The sequence below is a fragment of the Microcebus murinus genome, chromosome 4, assembly GCF_040939455.1.
Source record: "Microcebus murinus isolate Inina chromosome 4, M.murinus_Inina_mat1.0, whole genome shotgun sequence".
NCBI classification, from domain to species: Eukaryota; Metazoa; Chordata; class Mammalia; order Primates; family Cheirogaleidae; genus Microcebus; species Microcebus murinus.
In genome coordinates, this window is record NC_134107.1 from 77,124,788 (window position 1) to 77,138,241 (window position 13,454).

General features: G+C 43.6%; 1 protein-coding gene across 1 annotated transcript; it reads left to right on the forward strand.

Moving 5' to 3' along the window:
* The first annotated feature begins 582 nt into the window (after positions 1-582).
* On the forward strand, positions 583-2,586 carry LOC105859771 (lysine-specific demethylase 4D-like). The gene has a single exon (XM_076001410.1). It carries the CDS (start codon positions 583-585, stop codon positions 2,584-2,586), a length of 2,004 nt encoding a protein of 667 aa, XP_075857525.1.
* Positions 2,587-13,454: the final 10,868 nt, after the last annotated feature.

Sequence of the window (13,454 nt, forward strand, 5' to 3'; positions counted from 1 at the left end):
ATTTCAAAGAATCAGGTTGTGGATTTTGTCATCAGTGCTATTGGGTGTTCTGTTTATTTTTTGCCATTGTTTCAGCTTATACTTTTATTTTCTTTTTTTTAATGTTTCTTTCATGTTAACTCATCCAGTTTCTTCAGTTGATTGCTTAATTGATTCAAACTAGCTTTTTCCCCTTTTAATTCAATTAGGTGCTTCTCTTTTTCTCTTTTATCATTTGACCTTGTATCCTAATATTAACAGACCATACCAATTCTGATTAGTTTAACATTACCTGAGTATTTCTTTTGCTATGCACTTGCATTAGAATATTCCATATTTTTCTTGTTTAGGTTTAGTGTTTGAACTTCCTTGAGAGACCTTCCAGTAGAGCAGGGTTAGGTCGACTCTTGTACCCAAACGTGGGGATCAGGAGGGGCTTCAGAGATAGTGAAACCACCACCTGAGAAACCCCACAGAGCTTCAGGCTGAGACAGGATCCTGTTTTGTGCCTGCTGCTGAGGGAGACACTCTATTTCCTTTTGGCAAAAAAGACTGACTAGAGTGGAGCCCCCTTGGGGACCTGCTGCTTAGTGTATTGTGACAATGGGGTCTGAGCGCTCTGGTCCCCGGAACCCAAGTTTTACAATCATGACATTTTACCCAACCATGGAAGAATTTACAGACTTCAACAAATATATTGCTTACATGGAGTCTCAAGGGGCACACAGCGCTGGCCTAGCCAAGGTCATTCCACCCAAGGAGTGGAAAGCCAGACAGACCTATGCTGACATCAGTGACATTGTAATAGCCGCTCCCCTCCAGCAGGTGGCCTCTGGGCAGGCAGGCGTGTTTACTCAATACCATAGAAAGAAGAAAGCCATGACCCTGGGGGAGTATCGCCTTTTGGCAAACAGTGCAAAATATGGGACTCCACCCCACCTGGATTTTGAAGATTTGGAGAGAAAATACTGGAAGAGTCGCAGCTATGATTCACCAATTTACGGCGCTGATGTCAACGGCTCCTTGTTTGATGTAAACACTAAGCAGTGGAACCTTGGGCACCTGGGGACCATTCTGGACCTCCTGGAGCAGGAATGCGGAATTGTCATCCAAGGCCTCAACACTCCCTACCTCTACTTTGGCATGTGGAAGACCACCTTTGCCTGGCACACGGAGGACATGGACCTTTACAGCATCAACTACCTGCACTTCGGGGAGCCCAAGACGTGGTACGCGGTGCCCCCAGAACACGGCCAGCGCCTGGAACGCCTGGCCCGGGTGCTGTTCCCCGGCAGTTCCCGGGGCTGTGAGGCCTTCCTGAGGCACAAGGTGGCCCTCATCTCGCCCACTGTCCTCAAGGACAATGGGATTCCCTTCAGCCGCGTGACTCAGGAGGCTGGAGAGTTCATGGTGACGTTCCCATACGGCTACCATGCTGGCTTCAACCATGGCTTCAACTGCGCGGAGGCCATCAACTTCGCGACCCCGCGGTGGATCGATTATGGCAAAGTGGCTTCGCGGTGCAGCTGCGGGGAGGCCAGGGTGACCTTTTCCATGGACGCCTTCGTGCGCATCCTGCAACCCGAGCGCTATGAGCTGTGGAAACGCGGGCAAGATCGGATAGTTGTGGACCACAGGGAGTCCAGGACCATGGGCAGCCAGGAGCTGACCACCTGCAGGAAGGTCCAAGGGCCCAGGAAAGCCGTGCAGGGCCTGACGCTCTCCAGCAGTCACCGAGACGGACTTTCCAGTTGCTCTGTGGTCCTGGGCGCCCTTGTGCTATCTCCGACCCCAAGTCCTTCCGTAGTCCAAGGGGTTCTTCCCCATCACGGGGCCATGGCCACCAGTAGTTTCCAAGATCCCACCGAGGTCTTGCCCCTGTCCCTGGGTCCATCCATCGTAGATTTCCATCCCTCCACTGGCACACGTGGTCGTGGCCGGGGTCGTGGCCGGGGTCGTGGCCGGGGTCGGGGTCGGGGTCGTGGTCTGGGTTGTGGTCGCGGTCGCGGTCGGGGTCGCGGTCGCGGTCAAGGCCGTGGTCGAGGCGGTGGTTGTCCTCTTCCGAAACTAGCACTTCAGGATCCAACCCTCCTGCCTGAGGCCAAAAGGAGAGTCTTGGAGGACACAGCACTCTCAGCCGAGGGCACTGAGCCTCATCCCCCGTCTGCTAATGGAGGGTTGATGCTGGAGCCTGCAACTTTGAGTCCCGGGCTCCTGCATCCTGCCAGGGCATCCGGCTGCCGCTGTGCCCCCGATCTCCAACCCTTGGGGCCCCCACTGGATCCCGATAATCAGATGCACCCTGGCCCTTGCCTGCTGTCCCTGGACAGCATCACCCTGGATCTCCCTGACTTTGTCCCCCTGGCTCCTCTCAATGGCATTTTGCCTTTGAATAAGTTCTCCAGGGATGCTGCTCAGGACAGCCCAACCCCTGTAAACTTGGCTGAGGTTGTAGCAATGGACCACTCCTATGCCTCTAGAGTCCTGCCTCCTCCCTGTCTTGACACTGTGACTTGCTCTACCTTGCAGGCCACCACCAACCTCTGCTCAAGCACAAACTCAATCTTTTCACCAATTGAGTCTGTCAGCCTTGAGTCTGGCCTCTGAAATGTTTTGTAACTTTGCTAATGTTTATCAAATGTATTATTCCTACTGTGTATCTGAAAAGCAAATAAAAATGAAATCATGAAAACATATTTTTAATTAGAATTGTACAAAACACTTATATCTCAAGTAGAGTGATTCCATAGGAGAAAGGTAAAAGAATGGGCAAAACTTTGTCAAGGAAAATGCAAACAGGAAAACAAGAATCATGGATGTTAATATCAGACAAACTAGAATTGGGACCAATGTACATGGAGGAGCTCTTTATAATGCTACAGACTAAATTTCCTAGTGAAGATATAGCAGTCATGAATGTTCATGCAACCTTTTAGATATAAATTATAATAGATTAAAGACAAGTTAGAAGAAACACATTAAAAATAGGGCAACGGGCCGGGCGTGGTGGCTCATGCCTGTAATCCTAGCACTCTGGGAGGCCGAGGCGGGCAGATGGCTCAAAGTTGGGAGTTTGAAACCAGCCTGAGCAAGAGCGAGTCCCTGTCTCTACTAAAAATAGAAACAAATTAATTGGCCAACTAAAAATATATAGAAAAAATTAGCCGGGCATGGTGGAGCGTGCCTGTAGTCCCAGCTACCTGGAAGTCTGAGGAAGGAGGATTGCTTGAGCCCAGGAGTTTGAGGTTGCTGTGAGCTAGGCAGACTCCATGGCACTCTAGTCCGGGCAACAGACTGAGACTCTGTCTCAAAAATAATAACAATAATAATAATGATAAGGCAACAAATGTCACCTTTCCTGGTCCAAGAGAGAAAAAATTAAACATATATAATGATACAGAAAACTTAAACTGCATTAACAATAAGGTAGAATTTATTATATACCTGATAGTAGATAATCCTCCCTTTTTTCAAGTGCCAATGGATCATTCCCAAAATTAGCAATGTTTTACAATGTAAAGGAAATATCAGTTAATGAAAAAAGCAAAGAATAAAATCAATTATTCTTAGTTACCATGCAATAAGACTAGAAATTAATTTTAAAAGTCAGAGAATTTAGAGTTTCTTTTTCCTGGCACAGTAAAAATTCTCTGTTGAAGGACCTTTAGCTTAGAGGGAAACATAAGCCAAAGTAAACAAATTCCTAGTAAATGCAAACAATTGTTTACATAAGGAATTCTGCAACCATGCAGCCTGATTTTGAATCCCAGCTACACCTATTATCATCTTGTGTGACCTTGAAATATTATTTAACTTCATAATGTCTCAGTTTCTTAGCTTAATCTGTGAATAGCACCTACCCCATTGAGGTTCGTGGAACAGTTCCATGAGTTACATTTCAGAAGTGCTAGGGCATGGTGCTGATTGAATTCAATTTTTGATGGAACATACAGAACCAGTCCATAAATCCATGCTGCTTCATTTTGAGATTGAGTGTAAAGGGGAAAACATATTTCTGACTCTTGTAATACATTCAAGTAGAATCAGGATTTCTTCTTAATGGAAAATTGTCTATTTATAATCAAACTTTATTGTTTGTTTATAAAAAATATATAAAAGAACTTAAGTTTATAACGTTTTACATTTGTAATGGACTTTAAAATATTAAAGTCATTGCTTTTACTATTGTTGGCTTTTATATTTTTTTTAATTTTATTTTTTAGATTTTAATATGAGGCAAGAGGAGGTTATCATTTCATATTATAGGGGTATGTATGTTTTTTACAAAGCTTTCTTGTTCACATTTCAAAGAAATATTTACACTCAAAATCATTTTCCCTAGTGAGATATTAACAAACTGAGGTTTACTAGCAATTTGGAGTCCATTATCTGGTGACAATAGGATTATGTCAGGGTAAATTGAATAAAATTATTCCAATTACATCTATCTTCACTAATATTTTTGACTGAATTCTCCATTTTCACAATCTTTTGAGCAGAAATGGCAGAATCCAGCATTCAATACCTGAATGAACTGGCCACATGGGAGAAAGTTCATACTCCTAGTTGTTTCAACAGTTCAAGTTGGAATTAATGGTAGTCTGTGACAGCCATGCATCCCCCCTTTTGTTGTTACACTAGTTAGCGGTTATGTTTTGTATGGTAGAGATTTCACATACACCTTCAGCAACTTCAGCCATATCCAGAACTGACCCTGGGACTCAGGACTCAGGAGTTTGGTGCTTATTAACTGAAAACCATAGCATCTGTGGAACATGGCATCCAGAATCTCAGTTTTACAATAGTGACATTTCTTCTGGTCAGGAAAAAAATGTAAATAATTTACAAATAAAAATCTACATATAATCCAAAGCACACACAGAGCAGGCCTAAGAAATGGCAAGTCAGGATGTCCATGGCATGGTAATAGCCACTCCTTTCCAGCAGGTGGCCAAGGCAGGGGAGGTGCATTTATTGAATACCTAGAGGGAAAAAGGCCCTGGAGATGGGGGAGCATCACCAATTTTGGCAGGAAAAAATATTAGACCCAGGCACAGCTGAAATGTACAGATTTGGGGCAAAAATGTTTGTAGACTACCTTATACATGGGACCAAAATATGGTGTTAAAATCAGGGACTTCTTATATGTTAAAAACATTGAAACCTGGGAACAATTTTGGACCGGTTGAAGAAACTCAGATTTGTCATTGCGTGTCAACACATCCTCCCTGTACTCTGGCATGTAGAAGACCACCATTGCTTAGCACGTGGAGGACATAGACCCACGTAGAAGAATGACATTGGAACTACCATCTAAGTAACTGAGCTAACCAGCCATACCATTTTATATTTCATAATGATCACTATGAGGGCTGAGTGCCAAATGGATGGGCTTCAAAACCCCAGAACAGTGGTTCTCAAACTTAAATGTACATTTGAATCATGTGGGGATCATGCTAAAATGCAGATTCTGCAGATGCAGATTATCAAGTCACTAGTTTGTAGTTCCACCAGCAGCATAGGAGTGTTCCTATCTCTCTGCATCCACGCCAACATTTATTGTTTTGGGTCTTGTTGATAAAAGCCATTCTCACTGGAGTTAAGTGATATCTCATTGTAGTTCTGATTTGCATTTCCCTGATGGTTAGCGATGTTGAGCATTTTTTCATATGTTTATCAATCATTAGCCTGTCTACTTTTGCAAAGTTTCTGTTCATGTCCTTTGCCCACTTTTTAATGGGGTTGTTTGATATTTTCTTGCTAATTTTCCTAGGTTCTATATAGATTCTAGTTATCAGACATTTATTGGATGTGTGGCACGCAAACATTTTCTCCCATTCTGTAGGTTGTCTGTTTGCTCTTGTGATAGTTCCCTTGGTTGTGCAACAGCTTTTTAATGTGATCAGGTCCCATTTATATATTTGTTGTTGTTGCTGTGATTGTCTTTAGGGTCTTCTTCATAAATTCTTTCCCTAGGCCAATGTCTGTAAGAGTTTTTCCAACATTTTCTTCTAGAATTCTTATAGTTCACACCTTAAGTTTAAGTCTGTTATCCACTGTGAGTTGATTTTTGTGAGAGGTGGGAGGTGTGGGTCCTGTTTCAGTCTTCTGCCTGTGGCTATCCAATTTTCCCAGCACAATTTATTGAATAGAGATTCTTTTCCCCAGTGTATGTTTTTTGTCTGCTTTGTCAAAGATCAGATGGCTATATGAGGATGATTTCATATCTGGGTTTCAGTGCTGTTGCATTGGTCTATGTCTCTGTTTCCCAGAATGATTTATTGAATAGGGATTCTTTCCCCAGTGTATGTTTTTTGTCTCTTTTGTCAAAGATCAGATGGCTATATGAGGATGGTTTTATATCTGGGTTTCAGTTCTGTTCCATTGGTCTATGTCTCTGTTTATGTGCCAATACCATGCTATTTTAGTTACCATAGTCTAGTAGTATAGCTTGTAGTATAGCTTGAAGTCTGATAAATTGATGCCTCCCAATTTGTTCTTTTTGCTTAAGATGGCTTTTTCTATAAGGGGTCTTCTCCGGTTCCATATGAAGTGTAGAATTATTTTTTTTAGATCTGTAAAAAATGATGTTGGTATTTTAATAGAGATTGCATTGAATCTGTAGATCACTTTGGATAGTATAACAGTGCCTATCATGTATTAAAGGCTTAATTAACAGTAATTATCATTTTATCTTGATTGGTCTCTTTGGAGACCACCTGGGGACATGGTTCTGCGTGGATTTGGAAACGTCTGGGTCAGGATGAGGGAGGGTTTAGTGGAGCAGCCTTAGGGGAGTAAAAGTAGGGGGCAAGTCCAGAGAGGATCATCTTAGTCTGTTCTCTGCTGCTTCTAACAGAATACCTGAAATTGGCTAATATACAAAGAAAAGGAGTTTATTTCTTACAGTTATAGAGGCTGAGTCCCATGTCAAGGGGCTGCATCTTTCAAGGGCCTTTTGCTTGTTGGGACGCTGCAGAGTCCCGGGGCAGCACAAGGTGTCACATGGGGAGGGGCTGGGTGAGCTAGCTCAGGTGTCTCTTCCTCTTTTCATAAAGTCCTGCCATCAGCAAACTAGTGGGTTTAGTCCCACCCCCACGATAACTCCCTAATCCATTAATCCTTGAATGGATTAATCCATTCATGAGGGCAGAGCCCTCAGGACACAATCGCCTCTTAAAGGCCCCTCCTCTCAGTACTGCCACCTTGAGGATTCCATTTGAACATCAATTTTGGAAGGGATGAAATTACCTGTCAGGGAAGGGAGTCAGAAATTAGTTCAATGACATTAAGACAAGAGCTTTGTAAGGTACCAAAATTGTGTGTGTGTGTATGTGTGTGTGTGTGTATTGACTTCTGCTCCCCTGTAACAATAAGGAGTGAATCCTTTGTTCTCTCCTTGGACTAACAATAAAGTAGGGAGGTGGGAAATTTTACCTCCAGCTTCAGCCAGGATGGAGATGGGAGTAGGATGGGTGAATGGGTGAAGCTAGGAAGAGACAAGGAGGAGGGGCTGAGTACCAGGGGTGAACTGCAGGGAAGAAAGGAGATTTGGGGAACCTGCCTGGGTCACTACAACAGAGGCTCTGGCTATTCCCCATTGAGTGCTGGGGAGGAACTTGCTTCCCTTAACCATATGTGTAAGTACCAGAACTAAGGAGTGAGGTTCCGGATGTCCGTGGAAATGCCCATGGTAGGGCGCTGTGTGGGAGAAGCTCTGCCTCCAATTAGTGCTTCTGAAGTAAGATGGGCCTCAGGACAGTGGGTTAGATAATGTCATTGTGGACCTGAGACTTGCTATTGGCCAAAGAAGACAATGATTCCTGTCTTAAACTGAGTTACACTCCAGCTGTACTCTGTTGTAACTGAAGTTACAGGAACCTTTTGCAACCTCTGAGATGAGAGTATAGAACGTTAAGTCGCTGCAGTGGCGAGCACTGTGAAAAGGGTTCATGCTGCTGAGCGAGTCTCAGATGGGCTGCCACGTCGTGATGAAGCCCATGTCCTCCTGACAGCACGGAGCTTTCTCACCGAGGGCTCCCTCTGCTTCTCTTCTGTCTCTCTGCATTTCCGCATCTCCTCGCCACTTCAGTCCTCCACCGATAAACCCGGGGTCAAGAGGCCTGCTGCAAAGCCATGGCTGGGATGAACCCAGCCAGATCTGCCCCGGCCCAGGCCACTCCTTGCATTGGTGCCCGGCTGTGAGGCAACGGTTCTGGCACGGCTCCAGAGCCGCAGAGGGATTCCTTCCGCACCATCAAAGAGAGGGTGACTCTGAGAAAAGTCTGACTCCGCTTGTCCATTACAAACGACTTTACATCCTGGGTATGGAGACATTCCTGGAAGGCAACTATTCTGGGTAGTAATAACGATTCTCTGTTCAGTATTCCATCCCCCAAAGACTCCCCCACAGCTTCTTATTTGTCTTTTTTTTTTTTCTTTTCTTTTCTTTTGAGACAAAGTCTCACTCTGCTGCCTGGTAGATTGCAGTGGCATCATCATAGTTCACTGCAACCTCAAACTCCTAAGCTCAAGTGATCCTCCTGCCTCGGCCTCCCAGAGTGCTAGGATTACAGGTGTGAGCCACCACACCTGGCCTCTCTTATAATTGCAAAGTAAATAAATGAATATGCTGTTGGTGTGGTTATATGTATTACTTCTAGCCACAAACGGAGCCCATCCATGTATCTGCTTTGTTTCACGCGTACACAATTGTTTCTGGAGTATGATGTGTGTAGCAAAGCACACCTTTCTCTTACTCACTGCTTTTACCTCTCCAGCAGCTAGTGAGGGGGGAAACTGGGCCCAGAGTCTGCAGAATAGCATTTGAACCTGAGATTTGCCATGCTCTAGTTGTGTGACTTTCAACAACAACAACAAAATCATTGATTTTCTCTGAGCCAAAATTATAGTGCAAGAATTTTGTGAAGATATTGTGCCATGTAAATGTGACAGGCATATAGGAGGCGCTCAGTGAATTTGAGCAAGAATGACTTCTGTCACCTATGTACTCTCCCTACTTCTAGGATAAGCACAAGGGCAAGGACATACTCTCTCATATTCCTTCCTCTGCCATGTTGAGTTCTACAATTGAACTCATCACCAACCCCACAGTCTTACTTTTTTTAAATTAGTAGACTTTTTTTTTTCCTAGAATAGTTCACAGCAAAATTGAGCAGACAGTAGAGTTGCCATGGAGACTTTGCCCCCACCTGTGCAGAGCCCCCCCCCCATTATCCACATCGCCCCCAGAATGGTACATTTGTTACAACTGAAGAACCTACACTGACACGTAATTACCACCTAAAGCCCATAGTTTACATTAGGGTTCACTTGTGATGTTGTGCCTTCTATGGGTTTGGACACACGTATGATGGTATGTATCTTCCCTTATAGTATCATACAGAATAGTTTCACTGCCCTAAAAATCCTCTGTGCTCCTAGTCATCCCTCTATAACCCCTGGCAACCACTGTTCTTTTACTGCCTTCCATAGTTTTTCCTTTTCTAGAATGTCATATGCTTGGAATCATGCAATATGTAGCCTTTCCAGATCAACTTCTTTCATTTGGTAATATGCATTTAAGTTTCCTTCATGTCTTGTGCCTTTATAGCTTATTTCTTTTTATTGGTGAATAATATTCCAATGTGTGGATGTACCAACAGTTTATGTATCCATTCACATATCGAAGGACGTCTTGGTTGCTTCCAACTTTTGGCAAATATGGATAAACATTTACGTTCGGGTTTTTGCATAGACAAAAGTTTTCAGCTCACTTAGGTAAATAGCAAAGAGCTCGATTGCTGGATCATATGGTAACAGTATGTTTAGTTTTGTAAGAAACTGCCAAACTGTCTTCCACCCATTACTTTTACTGGTAAAAAAAACTGTTGTTTTCTGATGATCTACCCACATAGTTGTACAAAAGGTCACGTGAGCATATTTGCAAATTCTCCTCCTTGTGGTGTTTGGCCTTGTTACAATGTTACCAGGGCAAGTTCACGATTTCATAAACAATCAGGAGCCAGAAGACCCAACCTTTCTTCGGAACTCCTTGTTGAGCAATCTTTCAATAAATCAGCTCTTTCCTCTGCTCTCTGCTTCCTTATTTAGGCAAAGTGAGCTCTTAGCCATATTGCACCTGTGTTGGAGTTGGCACACAAGTTTAAGACCAATGCAAATACAATATGTGCTAAGTAAATGTTGACTGTTATCATTATTCCTTATAGGCCCAGATTTGTAAGCTGTGCAGTAGGAAATGTACTTGAACGTGCACTTGTAGAGGTTGGTGTTCAGGTCTTGAGATTCCTCAAAGATTTACCAAAAATTTTCATTGTAGGTTTTGTCTGAGTACCTGGCCACGCTGAATGATTCACAAAGATTATACTAAACCATTATACTAAATATAACCATTATACTAAAACTTATTTTGTGTGTTTAAGCAGTCCTTTCCAGGTACTTAGAAATAACTTCACCCCAATATTTATTTCATTGGGTTTTGGCCATATAGGATTCAAAGTGCCCCCCACCCTCTTCAATGTTTGTGTGACCTATCACCATTTTAAATAGAAAACTACAAACTGTTGCTAGGAATTGGCTACAGAGATATGCAGAAAGGAGAGCAACATGAGTTAAATGGAATCCTGGTGAGGAACAGCCCCTTGCTCCAGCTGCTCACCAGACTGTCAGCTGAAATCCTTAATGTTCCCTTGTTGTTCCCATTGCCACTGACCTGTAGTGACCACTGGGCTAATAGCTAGGGGCCCTTCTTGCTAATCCTCAGCAAGTACTAGACCTCATGAGTTAAGCAATTTCAGGTAGGACAAAGGCGGGGCAGAACTGAGCACTGGAGGCAAAGGATGTCGGTATTGGAGATGCTACCATACAAAAAGGTAATATTTGTCTTGCTGCATTCATTCATTTTCTTATATCATCTCTAATATCCTGGCAACCAGTACCCTTGTGCCCCAATTGCTCAGAGCTCTCCGCCCAAAAAAGGACCACATCCAGGCCTGCAGACCTCAGATAGCATCTTTTCCTGCTTTCATCAAAATCTTTTTCTCTGTTCCATTGCTCATGGCCTCTTCTTAAAAGGTTCATTTTGTGTCTGTCTATGCATTTCAGGCCTATACTCTCATGTATTTGTTTGTTCAATAAATGTTTATTGCGAACCTACTGTGTACCAGGCACTGTTCTTGGAATTAGGAACACAACAGGGAAAAAGATAACGTTTCTAGGCGGGGCATGGTGGCTCATGCCTGTAATCCTAGCACTCTGGGAGGCCCAGGCAGGCGGATTGCTTGAGGTCAGGAGTTCGAAACCAGCCTGAGCGAGACCTCGTCTCTACCAAAAATAGAAAGAAATTAATTGGCCAACTAAAAATATATATACAAAAAAAAATTAGCCGGGCATCGTGGCACATGCCTATAGTCCCAGCTACTTGGGAAGCTGAGACAGTAGGATCGCTTGAGCCCAGGAGTTTGAGGTTGCTGTGAGCTAGGTTGACACCACGACACTCACTCTAGCCTGGGCAACAAAATGAGACTCTGTCTCAAAAAAAAAAAGATAAAGTTTCTACTTGGAGCTGATATTCTCAATATAAAGAATGACATGTAATCACATGTCAAGTAGGCATAAGGGCTCTGAGGAAAAATAAAGCAGAGGGGTTAGAGAGTGACACAGGTGCTTTATCTAATAGGCGGTCAGCAAAGGCCCCTGGGGGGATGTGGTCCTCAAGTGCACCTGTGCACATGGGAGGGGAGCATCACTTGGGCAGAGGGGCAACACGTGCAAATGCCCTGAGGTAGGAGCGTGTGCACGCAGTCAATACCTTGGATTTTTGCTGAGGCTTATATTTGAATAATGCAGAGGGATTCGAAGCTAGTGTGAAGGAAGGAGACACTTAACTTCTGGGGAGTCTGCAGCAGGAATTCCCTGGAAAAACAGCTACCAGATGAGAATTCAGGTATGAGTCCAACAGGCAGTAGATTAGGCGTTTAAGGCTATGTGTCAGAAAATCCTGGCTCCATGTAAGGATAATATTTAGAAAAGCACTAGGGTTAGGAATTTGCAAAGACCCCAGGATCCATTTCTTGTGAATGTCAAGGCTCTGCTGAATAAGTTTCTCCTACCTAAGAAACTCCTTAGGAACCAGGTGATCTAACTTTGCCTCCTTTTGATGGTATCAACTTGACAATATTAATACTTACACATGACTATCTGGGATCCTAAGTACTTTATTTTAGCTACAGCTTAGCTCATTGATTAAATCTGATTACTACAATTAGTTACTGTCTTTCTTATTTTTTTCTGTACAGTGAGGACTCAATGAAAATTGTTGATCAAATGAATAAATGACCTGAAATTGTCAACAGAAATGAAAAAAGGGTTAACATCATAAAAAAAAAAGCTAAAACAGATAGTCCCTATTATAGTAGTATTGCTTTCACATTAATTATTTTTTAAAATAAAGTATCTAGTTCTAAGCAAGCAATTGAAATAACTTAAAGAGCCAGAGACTAAACTCTGTTTCTCATATTCCAATAAGAGATTTTCATTTATTCATTCAACAAATATTGTTAAGTAAGCACTCTCTCTGTGCCAGGCACTGTACCAGATGCTACGGATAGACCATAAGATGGAGCTTACAGTCTGCTTGGATGGAGACACAGACAAGCAATGAGGCAGTTTCACCATGCCACACCTTCTGTGAAATTGTAGCAATGCCCATGTTCTCCCCATGCTGCTGGTTTTCGAGTCCCTGGAGAAATGTATTTTCTGTTGGCAGCAGTCAGCCTCAAGTCCAGGGCCAAAGCCATATGGGCTCTCAGAGCTGTTTCAGCCCATTCCCAGGCACACAGCAGCCCTCTTGATCACTTTTTCCCAGTCATGCCTGACAAATGGACAAAGACCACCTTTCTTGGGAGTGATGACAGCCTAAGGCACCATAGTGCTTTCCCTCCAGTCTGCCAGGCACAGGAGGAGCCTGCAGGGGCATGGGTCGCCCCATTGGCTGCTTCACTCTAGGGGGTAGGTGTGGCTTGCCACAAATCCCTCCCTTGGCTCCGCCCATGTCATTGACATTCCTTGGCTCCTTTAGGGAATAGGGCCATTTAAATTCCATTTCGTATGTACCATTCTCTCTTCCCACTATCTATTCCCCTGCCCAACACATCTTACCAGAATTCTTATGTTAAAACTCTAATTCCCAATGTGATGGTATTTGCAGGTGTGGGCCTTTGGGAGGTGATTAGGTCATGAGAGTGAAGCCCTCAGGAGTGAGATTAATGCCCTTAAGAGAAGAGACATGTTGCTCAAGGTCAGGAGTTCAAAACCAGCCTTAGCAAGAGCGAGGCCCCGTCTCTACTAAAAATAGAAAAAAAAAATAATTGGCCAACTAAAAATATATAGAAAAGATTAGCCGGGCATGGTGGCGCATGCCTGTAGTCCCAGCTACTCGGGAGGCTGAGGCAGAA